This window comes from Mastacembelus armatus, chromosome 13, assembly GCF_900324485.2.
Source record: "Mastacembelus armatus chromosome 13, fMasArm1.2, whole genome shotgun sequence".
Classification (NCBI taxonomy): Eukaryota; Metazoa; Chordata; class Actinopteri; order Synbranchiformes; family Mastacembelidae; genus Mastacembelus; species Mastacembelus armatus.
In genome coordinates, this window is record NC_046645.1 from 5,443,486 (window position 1) to 5,462,547 (window position 19,062).

Sequence of the window (19,062 nt, forward strand, 5' to 3'; positions counted from 1 at the left end):
ATTCATTGAAAGCTACTGCATTTGATTGAGTCGATAATTCTCCACACAGGGGCAGCATGCACTGGGCCAAACAAATTGTTGCGAGGTTTTCAAGCTACACACAGAGAGAAAAAGCAGGAAATCCATGCGATATTACGGTGTATTCTCCGGATAGCTGTGATAAATAGATGGAATAAGTAGTAAAAAATAAAACCCTGACGAAAACATGTTCCTAACATTTGTCTAAAATACAGTAGGCTTGTAATATGTGTGACTGCATGTGGGCCTGCACTGTGGCTGATTTCTGTTTTCCATTAGTGACTTTATATCTGTGTAGGAACATCCTTTTAAATTATAATAATAATAATTATTATTATTGTTATTATAATTATTATAATCATTATCCTTATTGTTGGTGTTGTCAATATAATAATAATAATAAACGTTTTAGTGTCTGTAGTTTATAATAATTTAGACTAAACAAAGTTGAGATCCCAGAATATCTTCATTTTACATTTTTTATTTTGTTTCTACAAACATGCTTGGTTAGACAAAGCCGTGATAAATATCCCTGTTGATCATTTGATTGATTACCTTGCTCAAAGGTCACGCGGGCGCTGGTAATTTCCTTGTGCCGGAGGCTCCCTTTTCACTTTTAGTCTGCCTCCACAGCCCCCAACACAGATCGTGTTATTTTTAACCCCTTAACGGCCGAATGCGCTACTACTGTAATACAGTAAAATCTACCAAAGCCCTTTTTTCTTGTTTGTTGAAATGAATATTTCCTCACCTTCACTGTACTGACTTAGACCCATTTTGAACTGGTATGGAAGGCAGTCTTTTATTTTACACTTGCATCTGAGGGGGGTCTCGAACCCAATTAATTTCTAATAATTACAACCCACGGGGCTGTTGAGATTTCTGTGCCGCTCCTCCCTGTCATGGAGTTCAGCGTATCATAATAAAATATGTATTGAGAAAGTGTTTCAATGGGGGGACGAGAGAAGAGAAGAGTGAATTATTACGCGAATGAAAACTGTTTCCATTTAGGCTAATTGAGCGCGCCGCCTGAAGCGCACTCTCTCCCTCTCCCTATATATATGTGTGTGTGTGTGTGTGTGTTTGTGCGCTGCGCGCCACCTTCCCGGGCACGGTATAAGCGCAACCCACTTAATAGCACCGTTTATGTCATTACAGTAGAGGTAGGGTGAGGTACAACCACAATAAAGCATTAGTATTAACCTCCCTGAAGTCGACCATCTCAATGAAAATGGGCCATGTTAGTGTAGTTTGGTTATTGAACTACAGCTTTTAAAAACTGTACATTTGATGTGAATATAAGGTTTTGTTGTTGATGTTGTTTATCGTGTTGGGCATTAAATGCGTAAACTACGTGTGTATGGTTCCACTTATCACGTTGCACTGAAAGTCTTTCTTTCTTAGAGGTGTTTTAAATAGTGCAATAATGGCCTATACTGGTCGATATGGTTTCCTAATTGCTCACAGTGCAGCGAGAGTGTATCTGCGCTGAAACTGGCCTTGCCATATGGCCTGCTTTGGTTTCACAAAACCCTTATAGATGATGTGTTTTTGTTTTTTTCCATGACATGGCATGATGTCACGTCTTCAATCAGCTCCAACACACTTTGGAATCGATAGCTCTAGTTCACAAGCCATTAAAGAGTTCATCTGCAAGGTCAGCATGATCTCATGCGGATCTAATTAATTGCCAATTACTTTAATTATACGCTGTCTCTGTCTGGGGACGAGTGGCTACACCTTTATGATGGCAACGCGTGCACTGATGTGTAGAAAAAAAAATCTCAGTTCGTTTTTTTCAACCACTAACAAATGCTAAGACATCAGGATCCGCTGTTTTTCTATCTGACTGGGACTCCATTTTGCTGATATGTGACTCAGTATCTAAATATGCTTCTATAAAATGTTTATGTGACAACAGCAGAGATGCAGTGGTTTTATTGACTTTTAGTGCCCGGATAGCTTGCATTTATGAGCGTGGCCCTTTCCCTAAAATCCAGAGCGAATAAAAGAAAAAGTGGATTCAAACATTATTCCACCGGGCGAGATGAAAATTTGGACAAAAGTCTCTTTTTTTTCCTCTTTCTTGATAAAGTTATTCTCCTTCCAAGTTAAATCAACTAAAAACATCATTTTCGAGCCTTCAGTAATTACTAAGTGATGAAATTTACGCACAGTAACAGAAACGTCTCAAACAGACATTAATACTAAGCACTTAACATATTAATAATTGTCAGCACAAAGAGAGAGAGAGACAGAGAGAGAGGGGGAAAACTGGGCACTCTCATATTAAAGCTGTCAGTCCGGTGCCCTAGCTGGAGAGGGAGGGGGAAGTTTTTCATTCATTTTCCAGTGCTCGGTATAATGGTCAAAACATAATTAAAATATATAAAATCTTTAATGACTACATTCAGCAATGGTGATTTAGGTGAACATTGATTAATGTGAGTTGGTTTAAAGAGAAAAGGTGCGCAGTGAGGATTGAGAATAAGGATCGTTATAATTAATGTCCTCGGCGCTGTGTAGATCCGGGGCGCTGCCTGCACTGCAAAAATATCCATCTTGTCATTTCATGCTCAAACTCAAAAACGGTTGGATTTCTTTAAAAAACGCTATATCCACTTATAGAAGGTATGAGGTGGGATAAGAGGAGAAAAGCTATCTTCAACTTCATTTCACTTTATTTCGTTGCTTCTTTTGCTTTATTTTGCCAAAGGTTACGTCCTGAAATAAGTCAAAACGGCGCTGTAGGTAATTAGAAAGTTTTCGTACGCGTTAAATAAACAAGACCACAGTTGAATTTGATGCTACCTACAACATTTTGACTTTTTTTTTTACAGTGCGCCCCACTTTCTCTCTCCCTGGCTGTTTGAAAATACGACACGAAAGGAGATCCACGATTTCACCCATCCTGACCAGATCAGGTTAATATCAAAGTGATAAATCGTCCCAAACTTTTTCTGGCACTTGCTGCCGGCAGATTTCGGACTGTGCGCATGTGCGAAGGTGTCCAGACTGACAATGCTGGAGAGATAGCGCGTTTGGATTGAGAAACGCAGAGAAAAAGGACAGAGAAAAAACAAAAAGGAGGAAAAAAGATCCAAGAAAAAATCCAAACAAACCCACGCCGAGAGACTGGCACCATGAGGTCCAAAGGCAGGGCACGGAAACTGGCCACGAGTAGGTGCAACATCCCTTTCTTTTTTCCTTTTGAAACATGCCATCTTATATACCTATACTGTCGCTGTTATCGCTGCGTCTGCTAATAGTTTCTTTAACGATTTCATTTACACCAGAAAATCCTCATTTCCCTCTCTTAAGACTGATAAAACGATGATTCTGTCGCGAAGGGAAAAAAAGAAACGCTGTCACAAGAAGAGTAAAGTTGAAAGTTGCGGGAGCGATGGCGGAACTTTCTACACGGCGTCTGCTCCAGTATTGGAATTGCTCGTTGCATGTAGTGGGCGCTGTAGTGTAAAGTGGTGTGTTGTAGGTTAAAAACCCATGTCCCGTGCGTCGGCAGTTGTATTGCAATTGCTGCATACTGCTGCTGGTCACTTCAGCAGCGGGAAGTAACTTAGAAAAAGCAGGTTGGTGAGAGGAAAAAGGAGAAAACGAGGATTTAGACAGTGATGGGATCTTGTTTGTAACTCTGTTTGTCTATGTGAGTCATGCAGTTCATTCCGAGTCCTTATTAATGTGCAGTGTGTGTTGACTGTTAAATTATATGGCAGTGGTGAAAAACAAATTCAAACTTCTATGTTTTAATTCCTCTGATTTACTAATGTTGTAGTTTGCATCCATGTAGCCTAATTTGATTCTTGCAGGACGGAGGCTTCTCACTGTGTTTACAAAATCCATTTAGGCTGAAAAATAACTTCAAATATTCGATGAGTTTGATTAAATTCAACAGAAAATCGACACATTTCTCATGAAATCGATTTAATTAGCTGGACGCCATCAGCTATAAGCACCAATGCAAGGAGATGATGGATATGACTCGTGCATTGATTTCTGACAATAAATTATCACGAATTGTAAAATCCTTTTTCTAAAGCTGTTTTAACCGAGCTCTCTCCTACATGTTAAAGATGCTTTGTTGTGTGCACATTTCTGTGCTGTGCTGCCTTTTATTTCAGCCTTGACTTGCACACTCACTTTTAATTGCTGGGCTCAAAGTGGGAAATGCATTAACCTATAATTGCAATACAGATTTTTTTTGAGAGAAAGAAATTATGCAGGAAGCTCAAAACCACAGCGGCAGCAGTGCAATGTCCTGGGCCTACAATATTTAGGTTCAAGTTTTGCATCCAGAGCAATGGCTGTGTTTTTGTTTGCATTTATAATGCGTTTACAGGTCACAGGTCCAGTCCAGTGTTTAAATTGTCTATTTATACATTCACGTTTGCATATAAACGACCTGTATTTTTGCAGAAGATTACAGCTAAACGATTGAAATCAAAGTGTGTAACAGCTGCTGATTAAAATGATTGGTACCTTAACGCCAATAAGCCGCTGGTGGTTGAGAAATTGTTACGCAAGCTACGTCACAGAAACACTACAGACAACTTCCAGGTTGTCTATAGTGTACAATTTATAACTGCTTTATTGTGATTCACACACACACACACACACACACACACACACACACGCACACACACAGCGTGTCACCAGCATCATCAACAACAGGAATAAAAACTTTTCCTTCCAAATCTCTCTTGACTGAAACACATTAGTTTGTTTTCGAACAGCGTTTTATCAGGCCACTTTATAGAAAAACACACAGGCCATTAGTGAAGTGTATCTGAGAATATAGGAGGGATTATTCCGTGTGTATTTAAAAGTTCTTATTTTCGGGATGGAAGAGGAAGATTTCTACCTCTGAAGTGAAAATGGGGGAATGTTCTGGGTCCCCGGAGGAATGGGCCCGCTCTGGCTCCCAGCCATGTCTGCACAGTGTCAACAGTGGATATTTAAATTCCCAGATCCCTCATAAGGGCTCTGCTGGTAAATGCGTTCAGTGTGTGCCTCCCGTCTGTCCGGAGAAGTCGTGTTAAAACGGGCATGTAAGGAGGCCTCATTGCATGTGTGATCAAAAAAAAAAAAAAAAAAAGAAGCGGGTGGGGTGGAGGGTAATAAAGGAGAGAGGAGGTGATGGAGAGGTGGTAAACGTAAGAGTGATTGATGGAGGCTGACTGATTAGTCCGCACGTCCAGATGTAATGCGGTGCGCCACAAAAACTCGTTTTTGCTCCCCAACTAAGTATAGCCAAGTCCGCACCCCATGGTGAATTGTGGGCTACAGAAAGATGGAAGGAGGGGGGACGATCCAAACTATAGCTTGGTGTAGGCCCAATTAAAGGTCCACTTAGCATATTTGTGTCTCAATAAAAAGCTTTTGATTCTAATGTGTTTAGAGAGCTTAGGTAATTTGTTAAGAATAATTTCAATGAAGATTAATCTCACACAACCCACTTACCGTAATATTGTGATTTACAGGCCTCTAGCATGTCAATCTTAATTTTGGAAAATTTTAGAGACTTAAAGGAAAAGTTCCATGAAAAATATTTGGAAGCTTAACAAGTGGCAATGGAGCATTGAAATCCAGTTTGAGTCTCGAGGCGCACACTTACTTGCATTTAATGTGTTTTTTTCTTACATTTACCACAATATTTTGTCAGTGATCACTCACTGCGCCAGCAGTCACAGAGGATGGTAGAGTCACATCACTTTTTAGATGCATTATCTTCCAAACTGACGACGCCCCTCGTTGGCACGCGAGAAGCATGTGCGCACAGAGAGAAAGAGACTGAGGCCTCGTGCGCCTCGGTGTCTCGCTGTCTGTCAGCGCCTCTCCTCTCCGGAGCTCTCCTCCTCACACTGCGCAATGGGCCATGCATCCCGCGTTTGTCTGGCGGAGCTCATTAAAATGGTTAATAGATGGGCCCATTTAAAAGGTGAGAGAGAGCGGGCAAAGTGAAATAGAGACCCCATTAAACAGCCCTTGTTGTCCCGGAGCGGTGCTCTTTGCCGGCGCTGCGCCTGGTGCCAAAGCTCCGTACACAAATGTGGCATATCTCCATCAGCAACAGAGTAGGTCAAGAATCACTGGGGCCCACAGCAGAGGTTATCCCACCCTGTGTTCTTGCGCTTACTCTCTGCTTTAAAATTGCTTTTCTAATGCAAATAAATGATCATAACTAATCCTTCTTGCATCAGGCGCTGTATAGCAGCGATACCTTATCACTGCAATTGATGAAATGAAACACACCTTTAAACAAAGAAGAGCAGGTTCCTATAGAGAACTACTTCACTAAAATCGTTGGTTTGTATTTAGAAGGACTGGCACCTCATTGGCAGTGTAACTTTTTACAAAGTCTTTTGGATTTTCTGAGTTTATAGTACATGTTTGCTTTAGATGACAGGTGAGACATGCCCACTTAAACTTGAAGAAACACTGTTCCTGTATTGTGGACACAAACACTAGTGTAAAACGGTGTAAAAGGTTTCTCTCACTACCTTTAGAACCATCAGTATCTTTAGAAATCTTACATGACTTTTTCAAATTCATGCATGTGTATCAATTATGTAATCAGTCCATAGGGAGCTAAAAGTAAACAAGAACACTTATGACCATACAGTGCAACATTTCTGTTTAGTATAGTAGCTTTTAGTGGGATTGCTACTGAATGCATGTCAAACCAATTGTAAAGCATATCACATATGCTCACACACATGCATGCAGTCTTTGTAGTGTATTTATTGTGTTCTGAATTATAAGTGTATGTCAGTCTGTGCATATTGGTGGCTTTAGGGTGGGGTTGGGGGTTGGCTTGACCCAGGCCCCCTCATCTATCAACGCCCCCATCTGTCTGACATGTCGTCCACTTTCCTCCTCTCTTATGATCGGAAAAGGGTTTCTCTCTCCCTCCCTCTCTCTGAAAATTGCTCTTTTGGAAGGTCTCTGATTTTAATGAGTCGTTCAGGACTCGGTCTCAGGACCGTAAACAGAGAGCTGACGAGGTTAGTGGTTTGTTTATGCACCGTTGTCATCCATTTGAAGGATGGCCCCTGTTCCAAGCAACTAGGGAGCTTCCAGGCCTTGTCATGGGTCCCCTCTCAGGGCCTAACACAGTGGCCCTGCCCCTGGGGCTTCACCCTCTACTCCCTGTTTTCCAACTATACTCCCTGCTTTCCTCCATCTCAGTCCATCATGTACGTGAGGAATTTCAAAATGCATTAAAGCATGTAGACAAGCATTAGGTATGGAATCCTACTCTAGCGGCAGTTGAAAAAGCAACAGTGTATAGCTGTGCTGTCGTTGTATGTTGTGGTTTTGGTCGAGGCTATTATTGTTTGTATGTTGATGGTGGTGTGGATGTGTGTGTTGTTGTTGAAGGGAGGGGGGGTAGAATGGTGCAGCAACCCAGACAGGGCAGTGTGGGAACACCAATGGATGGATGGTGGGAGGGAGGGTGTGCAGCAACATGTCAAGCCTGGGAACCGCTGTGTGTTTACCACAGGGAAACCGTACCAACACAGAACAATGAGTGAGCCTTACCCCTTCTAAATAAAAAAGGCATTTTTGCTTTCTTCTCCCCCTTTAAGGTCATAGAGATAGAGATAGGGAGTCCACACAAAAGCCTCCAGTCTGTCGGCAGTCTGGTCTGGCCCAGTGCGGTGCCAAGGTTGAGGTCATTATCAACAGAGCAGTCCCAAGCTAAGCATATTTTTATAGATTGTGCTGGGGTGTGTTTGCTTGAAAGGGAGGTGAGCATGTATGTGCTCTGTTGCTGGTGAGTTTTTAGTGCGTATGCACAAAACAAAGGCACTCAGCGTAGTTGTCAAACACATGACATGCCACCATTTTCTCATCGCAAATTGGTCTGAGATAAATGGCATTTTGCTGAGCTGAAAAGTTTACTCAGACATCTAACTGATTTGTGTGTCGTTATGATGTCTGCGGAGTTATAATGTCAACATATTGCTGATGGTGCGGTTCAGCCAGGCTATTAACGAGACGGCGTGCGTTTAGCACTCTTTGGCATGCTTTGAGAAGAGTTGTCTGTTAGCTAATTAAAGAAACTCAATCATTTTATACTCCAATCAATTACCTGGAGCAGGTGGTAGAAACAGGGCCCGACACTCTGGCCTCATGTCTCACATCAGTTAACTACTCTAAGACACTTTACTACATTGTTGAGTGCTTTTACGGGGAGGAAGACTAAACAAGAGGCTTGATATGACATTATGCTGGCTGCTTAGCTTTGTGTGCTGCACTTGAGTCCAAACTGCAGACATGCAGTTGTTTTTGCATGTCAGTTTACAGACTGGAGCATGATCATTTAACTTTTTAAATATCTCCATAGTAAACACAGAATGAGATTAAGTAGGGTCAGAAAATTGATTTATTTCACCCCAACTGCCCATATTTGAATGACCCTTTAACTCATTTTGGATATCACCGAAGTTCTGAATTAATCATAGTGGGAGGTATGCTAAAGTGACATGTGTTTACTTGTGGACATTGCTTTTTAATCACTGTCCTGCAGGGTTGACAAAGAGAATGGCGCTTTTTTCCCACTTACACTCAGGAGGGAGCACATAGCTATAAACAGGAATTACCCAAACAATCATTTTGAATGCGGTGATAACAGTGTGTTCCACACTGCTCGGGGATCTCCCTGGGTGGAGCAGGCTGGCCCAGGGGATGAAAGGAGTGACAGAGAGCAGCATAGTCATTTCTGTTTAAAAAGGGCAACAGGGCATCGGGTCATCTGAAGCTGAGAAGGCAGGAGAAGGCATATATAGTCAGGCATACGTTTATGTGTTTGTGTGCTATGTGGATGCGATTCCTTTACACCTTTCATCTCAGCCATAACAAGCCCCCCATGCTCCACCCTGAAGCTCATTAAGTTGTGACCTCTCACCCCCACAGGATGGGAGAAAGAGGGGAGAGGTGATCAGAGCTTTCCTGATGAAGTTTGTGTTACACCATATTCAGCTGATTGCATCTGATAGCAACTGTCTTGTCTGTGTCGCAGGGCAGAAACAGTGATGGTTACAGTGAGGGACACAAAGCTGAAAAGTCCATGACAAACTGTGTATTTATTATTAAAGGCAAGATAATCACAAGGATTGTAAGGTCGATAGATTTTTTTTTATATTAGGTGAAACAAATTTTCCTATTGTATTGTTTCTCAAACTTCCTAATGTGGCATTGTGAAGCACCTCCAAGTTCCCTGGGCCCAATTATTGGGAGGTGGATCGCCAGTGTTCACCTCACTGTTCCACTTCCAATCTGATGCCTGAGAAAAGGAAACACCACATCCCTGTCCCCAGAGATCTGCGGTGATGATTTCCCCTTTGTGTATGTGTGTGTCTTTATAAGCCGTGCATCCCTTACATGTGTGCATGTGTGTGGCTGGTCATCCAGGGTCGCAGCAGGGAAAAGAATTTGGTCGTGGAAAGGAATGCTGGGCTGATTAGCGCTGCTTACCTGTAAGTGAACTGGACGTGCCGGCGTGTGATGAGACCGAGGAAACAAGGGAACAATAGGACAGTAGAGATTCCTTTCCATGCTGCATTCCAGCGATCCCGCAGCCCAGGCCCCCCGCTTGGAGCTTTGATGAACCCTTCTCGCAGCTTCCTGGGATTGTCGCTCCTCCACAAACACAAAAACATAAAGCAGTCGATGAGCGGGGCCAGGGAAGAGAGAGCACGGCCCTCCTCAGGATGTCCTGTTTTGATTAGCGTTAGCATCCTAAAAGCACCATAGAAATATTATTCTAACACGGAGAAGAGCTTAGTGGTGACACATCCACTTCTTTCCACTCTGTGACCTCTAGGGTCAGATAGACTACAATGAGCCAGGAATCAAAGAGGTACTCCTCACCCAGTGATGTGACTAAGGAAATCATGTGAGGAAAACAAGGCGATAAAACGACAGGGAGAGGTTTGAGAGCTATTCAACAGGTGGAAGTTTATCAGGCCAGTGCTGTTAGAATTTCCTGAGAAATACCTGATGTTTCAGAAATTTTTATATTATTAACATATCTCTGGCCTAAAAAAATAACACTAAATGTTGTATTTTTATTTGGATGACAGGAAGTGGTGAAAGTAGTTTCCACAAATGTTGGAATTACCAAATATTCCTCCCTAGATTAGAGGCATGTATCAGTTTTAAAAGACAAAAATGTACCATATGAAACATTTCATGAGATATTAATAACAACAGCTTCCACTGATTGTTAAGCTGTTATTAACATTCTGCCAAACAGGCTTAGGGAACTACATTTTAAAACAACAACTAAAATAGATTTTATTTTTATTAAACAGGCCACAGTGGGCATAAATTCTTAATACACTGCCCATGCTCCCCTTTAAGTAAGTTTTGTAGATATACATTTTCAGCACCGCCTTCTTACACAGTGTCCTCTTTCAGCAGTCCACACTACATCTTTTCTGTCTCATGTGGAATCAGAGAGCAGTGAAGCATTGCAGCATGGTTTGTTGTTCTGCTGTTGCTTGAGGGTTTTAGTTTGACAGGAGGGCACCACTTTGTTCACCTCAGTGTCCAAAAGGGACCCCTAGGGGCCTCAGGCCTGGATGTCTCTGTCAGGGCTGTGGCAGGACTGGGGCAATGGGGGGCCCCACTGTTGGCTGGGTCAGTGGACAAGCTAATCGATTTCATCTCTGTTTCACACACCACGCCGAACCCCTACTGGCCTGATATTCACATGTTCACTGTTCACAGGACTATGCTCCTTCCATCTTCTATCTTTTTTTTCTTCTTTCAGTTTCTTTTTCTTTCTCTCCCATCACATTTCTCATGTTTCTCATTTGTCTTTATTTACTGTGTTTTGTCTAACATCTCTCTTGCCATTCATCTTCTTCCCTCTCTCCTTCCCTCATTCAGTCTCTCTTTCTCTCCCTTTTTGTAGGGAGCAATTTAAATTTAGCTTCCATGCCCGTCTCTGCGTTGGCGCTTCCCTTGAAGCAGGCTGGTGGGTAGGCGAAGGAGCCCTTGTTTTCTTGGCCATTCCTCTGGATGAAACGTCGGAATAAGGGAATGAAAGCTTTGGGAAAGGTCTGGAAACTTCCCATTCATCAGTGTAAGGAGATACTGCGCTGACAGTTAGCAGACGGCCAGCCAAGTACAACACGGGACAGCCGCGTGGGCCTGCAGTGCTCAGCTCAAACAGACAGACAGAGCGAGACCAGACCAAACACCCCACTCATCTCTGTTCAAGGAAGTAACATATGTTAGCATTTTAGGTACTTACGCTGACTCTCTTGTGCAGAAAGACTCAAGTGTGAACAGTAGAATAAGTGAATGATTACGGGTGCAATCATAACTAATATGGTAATAAAGAGGAGCAGGGGGCAGCAAAGTATACCACTGTAGACAAATAATGATCACATGCTGTCATTTAAGTAGTGGAGCAAACTGTGGTTAGGTACAGTTATTCTCTGATTTGACAACTTTCTCTACTTTTTAAGTTTGTCAGTGCATTGTGAGTTTCGTATCTGACTTTGTGTTTTGTACTTGCTCCTGTCCCTTTAGCCACTGTGACACACTCTCACCATCCACCTACCATAAGCCACTGCAGCAGGGTAGAATGCAAGCACAGACTTAGCGTAGCAATACATGTATGAAAGTAAAGATTTATATGCACTATAAACACATGCACTTATGTGTATGAATATTTACCCAGCCTTAAATTTGGACATAACATTATACTCAGATACATACATGGACGTGTACCTGTGTAGGCTGTGCTAGGATGGGACAGAGCATTGGCAGGGCAGTGCAGGGTGGGACATTGCAGGTGTGAGTCTGTGTCTCCCTGCCCAGTCATTAATCGCTGCCATCTGACAGTTCAATCTACGAGGGGCCGAGCAGAGCAGTCGGCTGGTTACCAGGGCAGGTCATTACTGAGCATGGAAGCAGCCAGTCGCATCGACGATCAATGACAAAGGCTGTAGAAAGGGAGAGAGCAAAAAGTGAAAAAGAAATGGAGGGATGAAGGTTTGAGAAAGATAGAGGGCAAGAGAGGCAATGGACATATAAGGATGAAAGGGGAGGAGAAGAGAGGTATGGCAGGATAAAGGTAGTTATGTTGCTGAAGGTCAGATCTTGGTTGTGGAGTGGATGACAAACAGGCTGTCAGCTGCCAGAAATGGAGATATTCATCCAATGCTGCACAAGTAAAAATATGGCCTCCTGCACGTGCATGCACATAAATGCTCACAGTCTTAGTCATTGCCATAGCAGCTTGATTGAGAATGCAGCAGGGGAATTTAGTGTGAGCCATTGTTTTATGAATTCCATATACAAGGTGTTGGCAGTCTGCGCCACCCTTTTAGTGGTCAGTTTGGGCAGCGCTGTAGTAAAAGTAATGACTGGCTGTGAATAAAAAAAAATCAGTTCATGAAAACGCCACAACTCCCCTGTGGCCCCGCCTCTGCTGCCCACCACATTACCATGGGAACAGCTGCCATGTCAAGGTCTGTCCAGTGGTGTTTACCCAGCCCCAAGAAGTCAAACATAGTCTCCCTCAAACAGAAGGAATTCCATAGGCTTTACAACATTTATCATATTTCATAACCCAGTTAATGTCATTTACAACTTCTCAACCATGTTTTTCCACAGTTTAAAAAAATGTTGACGAGGGGATTAACTGGCATTGTGGGTCACAGTATTTGGCCAGGGCTCTGATAAAACAACAAGGAGATTTCTCTCTTCTCCCCAGAGGCCTAGAATTGCAGACCTGGTCGTTTATCCTGCACTATCTCTCAGCAGATCCACTGGCCCTCTCTCCCAGACACAGATTCTCACACACACACACACACACACACACACACAAGCCATCCCAGCGTGGACACCGTTGAGTGATGATGAGTCATTATAGAGAGAGTGCCCTTTGACCTCCTCCAGTCTTTATGGATCACTCTCTGGCAGAATCATATTCCCTAATGCCAAGTTCCTGTCCATCTGCCTGCCTGTCTGTCAGACAGTCAAGACCCTTACTCTCTCCCTTTCCCTCGCTCTCTCACTTTCTGTCTCTCCCTTGAGTTTCACACACCAGTTCATCCCAGACATCTCTATCTTTGTTTATTTAAATAACAAACATGAAAAATATTCCTTTTCCTATTACTGAATGCTTGAATTTGATCCTTTCCATGTATTCCACAGTGAGAATAATGAACCTAAGTGCTGATTTGTTCTAAGATCATGATGAACTTGAGAAAAACTTCAAAATTTTATGCTATCCAAGGGTGTGGTAGTTTAGTAAATTAATTATATCTGTTCATCCTAACCTACCTTGTATTTCAATGTTGAGATTGGCATGCAGCATCGCTTCACAGTAATCCTATACCTCTCTTTGCATAGAAGTGTTCCCCCATCTATTTCTTCACTTGCATACATTTGTGGTAATTCCTCAGTGTGCAGAGTAGCAAGGGAAAGCAGAGCCAAGGAGTCAGTTTGGATTTCTGCATATCTTCTTCTCTTTTTCAGTGTTACTTTGTTAATCCCAAACTACCACTATGCCAAGGGTATTTTGTATGAATCAGGCCGCTAATATGTTTGTTGAGGGCGCTAGCATTTGATCCTTATTGATCCAACAAATGCAATTTGTTTGGTCTGATTTGATCAGCTGCAGCAGCATATTTCTGTGCAGGCAGGAGCATGTAAACCTTCTATATAAAAGGAGTTAAAATGCTTCTGCGTCTGTGAGAGGGGAAACTCTATTACAGGTGTTCTGGACCACGGGACCCTGCTGACTCTGATGAAATGCTCTTTGGGTGTTAATGCAATTCTGATTTCGCCTAGCTTGGAGACCAGCCACCTCTGGGGTTTTAAAACTGGCTCTGATAGGCAGAAAACAAAGTCTAGACCTAAACCATACAATTACAGTGGTGAAAACTTTGACAGACACTTCCTGACATACCATTGTAATCTCCCTTGGGACAGCAGAGGAGGATGCTATATAATTTTGGTAATGTTTTTGTGGAATAAGCATTGTTGTATGTGTGGACAGTACATGCAACTTGTAAAGTGATATTGCTGAAGAGTCACTGACATATACATTGAAGCCCTGGTGGACTGAAGCAGCTGTAGACATTACTAACATACCAGTTGATGAAAACAGGAAAACATGGGGTGAAGTTTTTTGTATAAGTAGAGTCAGGGATGCATAGGATCATAACACGGTTGTGTCTTCAGGTTAGAGGAACAATGACTTTACGCTATAAGGCCTAAAAATGTTGCAGTGGATGCTGCCAATATGCTGGTTGTGAGTCTCACAAGAATAACATAAAAACAATGCTTTGCTTACAAACAAAACTGAAACACTTTTCAAGGTTTCTAACATAAAAGATGAGACATACAGTATTTCTGTATGCCTCATTAAATTTGATTTCATTTTTATGGTGGGTGTTCACCCATAATAGCCAGCAGTGAGAAACAAATATTGTAGCCATAGTCATGCTGTCAAGAGGACTGAATGAATAGCCTCATCCGCTTTCAGTATTTAGTAGAACATTGCATTCTTTTGTTCAAACTAAATTGTTCAAACTTACTTTAAAGGCAAACCTCACCACAGTTGTCCCCAGATTAATACATCACTGAAATATGGCTGCCCTGCAAAACAAGTGACCCATTTCGGCCCTTTAGGGGTTCAGAGATATAGGGTGCATGCGAGCTGTCACATCATCAGCTAGTCCAGAGCCCCACAGATCAAATACAGGTATGATTTATGTCCGCTGTCTTAGCCTTCAAACCGCATGATCTCCTGCATTGGAGCTGTTGTTCAAACCCAACTGCAGTAGTAATTTGTCTCCTTACATGTGTAGGAGGGCAGGGGGCAAAGGTCAGTGAAATGAAAATGACCAGACCTGAGTTAATTGTTGTATCTATTTGTGGTTCGAGACAGGATGTCTGTCTGAATGTCTATCTGTCTATTTGTCCATCTGTCTCACTTCTTTCTTGGTGCTATGTTTTGTGTCAGTTGTTTGAGACCCTCTGGCTCTAGTCAGCCATTATAGGCACTGATCTGAGCCAGGAGGAGCACAGAGTTCACTGAAGAGATCTCTTTGAGTTTGATAGCATCATTATCCCAAAACAGGATGTAAAAGTTTTATTTCCTTTTATTTCCATGGCCAATTACAATAAATAGAAATTCATTGGCTGAAGAATGAATTTATTTTTAGTCGTGCTTGTATTTTCAGGTAAATTATGTCAAGTTTACCAAATATTCTGTTCCACATATGATGCTTCAGCATCATTTTGCCTGTAATTTCCTCACCAGCTTGGGACATCTGACAAGGTTAAGCCAGTAAATTGTGGAGAGAAATGCTTCCTGTGTGTGATTACATTTATCATGTATAATTAGGAAGTTCTGCTCTGTCTACACATGATGACCCTTGACCTTGAGTGTGACAGTTGCAGGCTGGTGTTGCCAGACAACCAAATTCAGGTCGTGCTACTCCACAAAGTCTGGTTTCAGCTGCAGGATTGAGTGTCTTAGGTTGGCTTTTTTTCCAGTGCTTTTGATTTGAGAAGCTACTCTGTGATTCCTTCTCACAGAAAAAATTGAATCTGGACCCAAATAAAACACAAGTAAAATACTGTCAGAATTTTCCAGAGAAAATTTCACATGATACTGAACATTACTGAACTATGTTTGACCATTCACACCTTACTAATAGATTACAGTTACGGTTTGAAACATCATTGCTTAACCATGTCATACACACAAAGCTGAGTATAATGTTATGTGTTAAATAGGGTTGTTGCTTCAGTCGTTATCAAAACAGGCAGCTGCAATGCTGTTTTTCTACTGGAGATGAACTTGGATATTGAGGATAAAAGGATTTCTTTTATAAATACTTGATAATAAACATTGAAGCAGCTTTACAATGAAAAAACTGCTTAAAAATGCTTAATGTGTTTCCAACAGCATTTCCTACACCTACAATAACTCTAGGTTTACTACACTAACTTTGAATAATCCAAAATTAATCTGGGTTCAGCTTTTCACACTTAACAAGAGGCAGTGTCAGTATGGTAAAACCCCAGTCTTCATTGTAAGTTTTTTTTATTTTTTTATTTGTTGATCTTTATGTCTGAGGCCTGGGCTATACTTTTGTAATTATTTAAACCCCTCTCTAAATCTTAGTCTTTCTGTCTTCCTTTGTTTTCTTCCCTTTATCTTCCTCACCTCCTGTCCATTGCTCTGTCATTTGTTCTTCCTTTTCCTTTGCGCTTGTACCTTTTTTGTGTCATAATTCCACCTATTATTTCTGTCCTGAGCCCTCATTAGTCATGCTGCTGTCAGCCACCAGCTGCAGACACACACACATCCACACAACCGCACATACTCTTGCACATGCACAGGTATGGAAGTCATCAAGACAAGGTCAAAGGTCTGCCTCATTACCCAGATCCAGTGAAAACTTTTGGTGTGTTTTATGCACTGGTATCAGAAAGCAGGATGAAGGGGGTTATAGAAAAAGCCAAACCATAAAGAAGACTGATGTGATTTTAGGATGAAATAAGAGAAGAGATAATGAATGAGCTGTATTGGAGAACAAGAAAGAAAAATCACTTTTTCATTTCAATATCAGTGCTCGTCCATTCCATGCCATACCTGGAAGCCAGATCAGTGTGGCCAAGTTAAAAGACTTGAGGGTTGAATGAGGATGAGGGTCCACTAGTTTCACATTGCCCTCACAACAGATGCTACATGCATGAGTGCTGTTTCCTGAAGTTAAACACAACATCTTTAAATAAAGTCATTAGGAACAGTTCAACAGAAGCCCATTCATTCATCCTCTTCTGCTTGCACACACACACACACACACACACACACACACACACACACACACACACACACACACACACACACACACACACACACAGTCTCTCTTTCTCTCTGTCAAACACACACACACTCACACTCACATATAGTACTGAGACTTTGAGCATGCCTAGGACATGATAGGCTGACATATGACAGAAAGCAAAGCAGGAGTGTGTGCATGTTCAAGTTCAGCCTGGGAGGTCAGAGAGGTGTCTGTGTGGGTATGTGTGTGTGTCGGGGGCGTCAGCTGGGAGCAGTCAGAGGGACACTGGTGATGCAGACTGACGGGGGACATAAACACTCTGTAGAATGCTGAAGGGGCCCATTGTCTCAGATGCCACCATGTCATGCTCTGTGTGTAATGGAATGATCTGTCTCTGTATGTTTGTCTAATTGTCCAATCTGTGTCTCTGTCTGTCTATCTTCTGATATGTCTATCTCACTGCTTCACTATTCCTTTCTTTCCTTCTTTCACATTACTTCTTTTATGTCTGTATTTACAGTTATATTTTAGGAATGAAGCAGATCTTTGAATCCCAAATATTTGATGGATGATCTGCTGATTTCTGGATGGCTGCATCTGTTTTTTGTAAGTGTGTGCTGTTAACATGTGTTTTTCTGTATCTCCTTGTCAAGTCCTGTCAGTATTTAGGATGCACAGTCACACACCAAGTCTCTCAGCATACAACATGAAAACTGAATTGTGTATGTGCATATAATAAGATAACACAAAAGAAATGGAACTGTACATAAATTAGAAATAGCAAAGGTCTGTCTATTTGTAAAAAGTACAAATCTTTGATGATCAGCAATCACATAGTGGCAGGTGGAATTGTTAACAGGTCCAGTGATACAAAACATGCTGAGGAGTTATTAGTTGTGGGATTTCAGAGCTGTGGCTGAGCCCAGAAAGGAGGTAAAGGTGTGTGGAGGATATGAGATCTTTGGGGTCGAGGTGCTGGGACTGTGATGAGGTGTGTGAGATTAATGAGAGTAAGGTTGTAAGAGAGGGGAGGCAAGTAAGAGTGAGGTGCTGAGGACATGCCAATTGGCTGTTAAAGATTTGTGTCTGTGTTTGTGTGTGTAGGTTTGAATTTCTGCAAATGTGTATACGCCCATACGCACATCCATACTGGCTCACTGCTGACTGGAAGTCAAGCACAATTCAATTTTTTAGGGATGTTCTTACCTGAATTCACTTGAGCTGACTTGAAATTGTTAACCCAGTGGCCTGTAATATAAACTCCAAAAAGTGCTGTGTAATATAAAAAATGTACAGTTGTCAAATACAAGACAAGGAAGTTTTACTCACTTCATTCAACAGCAGAAATGTGTGTATAAAACCGAAAAGAGACTGAAGGTATTCAAATCTCAGAATTTACAAGCAAGTATGGAGATGTTTATGGAAGGCCAAAGTTCATACACCTCTGTTCTGTTTTATATGCTCACTGTCACTCTCCACCTCAAAACTAAGCTGTTAAATTCTTTCTTTTGTCAGTTAAAAATGGGTAATTTCTCTTTCATCTTACCACAATTTGTTGAAGAAAAATCTAAAGCATATGGCATATTTATAATTTATATTTTTAGACAAATAGTCTCTGACCACATCTCTTAAAAAATGATATAACAGTATATAACAGTGTCTTTTGTACACTTAAAATCCTTCATAAGTACTATTTTAGAATCTTGTACATTCTTACTTATTCACGACTCATTTTCTTTCTCCTTTCATTTTTTTTTGTCACACTCTTTCCAGCTAAAGTTGCAGCCACCACCATGTTTAGAAACAGAGGCATCCAGAGGGCTAAACTGTAGTAATAATCCAATTAGTGTGATAAGTAGCTCAGTGATTGACACTTCAGTCAAAAGCTGAAGGGGTTTTATGGCCATGTCTTTTGAAGAACATGTTTCCGTATGTTGGCCTCCTGTTCGCACGCACACACGCACGCACATGTGCACACACTCTCTCTCTCTCTCTCTCTCACACACACACACACACACACACACACACACAAACACACACACACATACAGATGTCTACTTGAGTGGCTTCAGCTTAGCTTCTCACAGTGTGTGTTTATTGCAGATGAGGTGTGGATGTTTATACTTGCTATGGAGCAAAACAAATTAGTCTGAAGTGTGAGGTGATTCTAAAATAATCCACCTAGCTCCTTGGC

At 41.7% G+C, this 19,062-nt stretch overlaps 1 protein-coding gene across 12 annotated transcripts in view; it reads left to right on the forward strand.

Moving 5' to 3' along the window:
* Positions 1-3,048: 3,048 nt before the first annotated feature.
* Positions 3,049-19,062, forward strand: part of mecom (MDS1 and EVI1 complex locus) — a 127,175-nt gene continuing 111,161 nt past the window's right edge. For all 12 annotated transcript variants that reach the window (XM_026332508.1, XM_026332562.1, XM_026332516.1 and 9 more), the window contains exon 1: positions 3,049-3,198. In XM_026332508.1, coding sequence (XP_026188293.1) covers positions 3,162-3,198 — 37 coding nt within the window. In that variant the 5' untranslated portion in view covers positions 3,049-3,161. The remainder of the gene's footprint in view (positions 3,199-19,062) is intronic.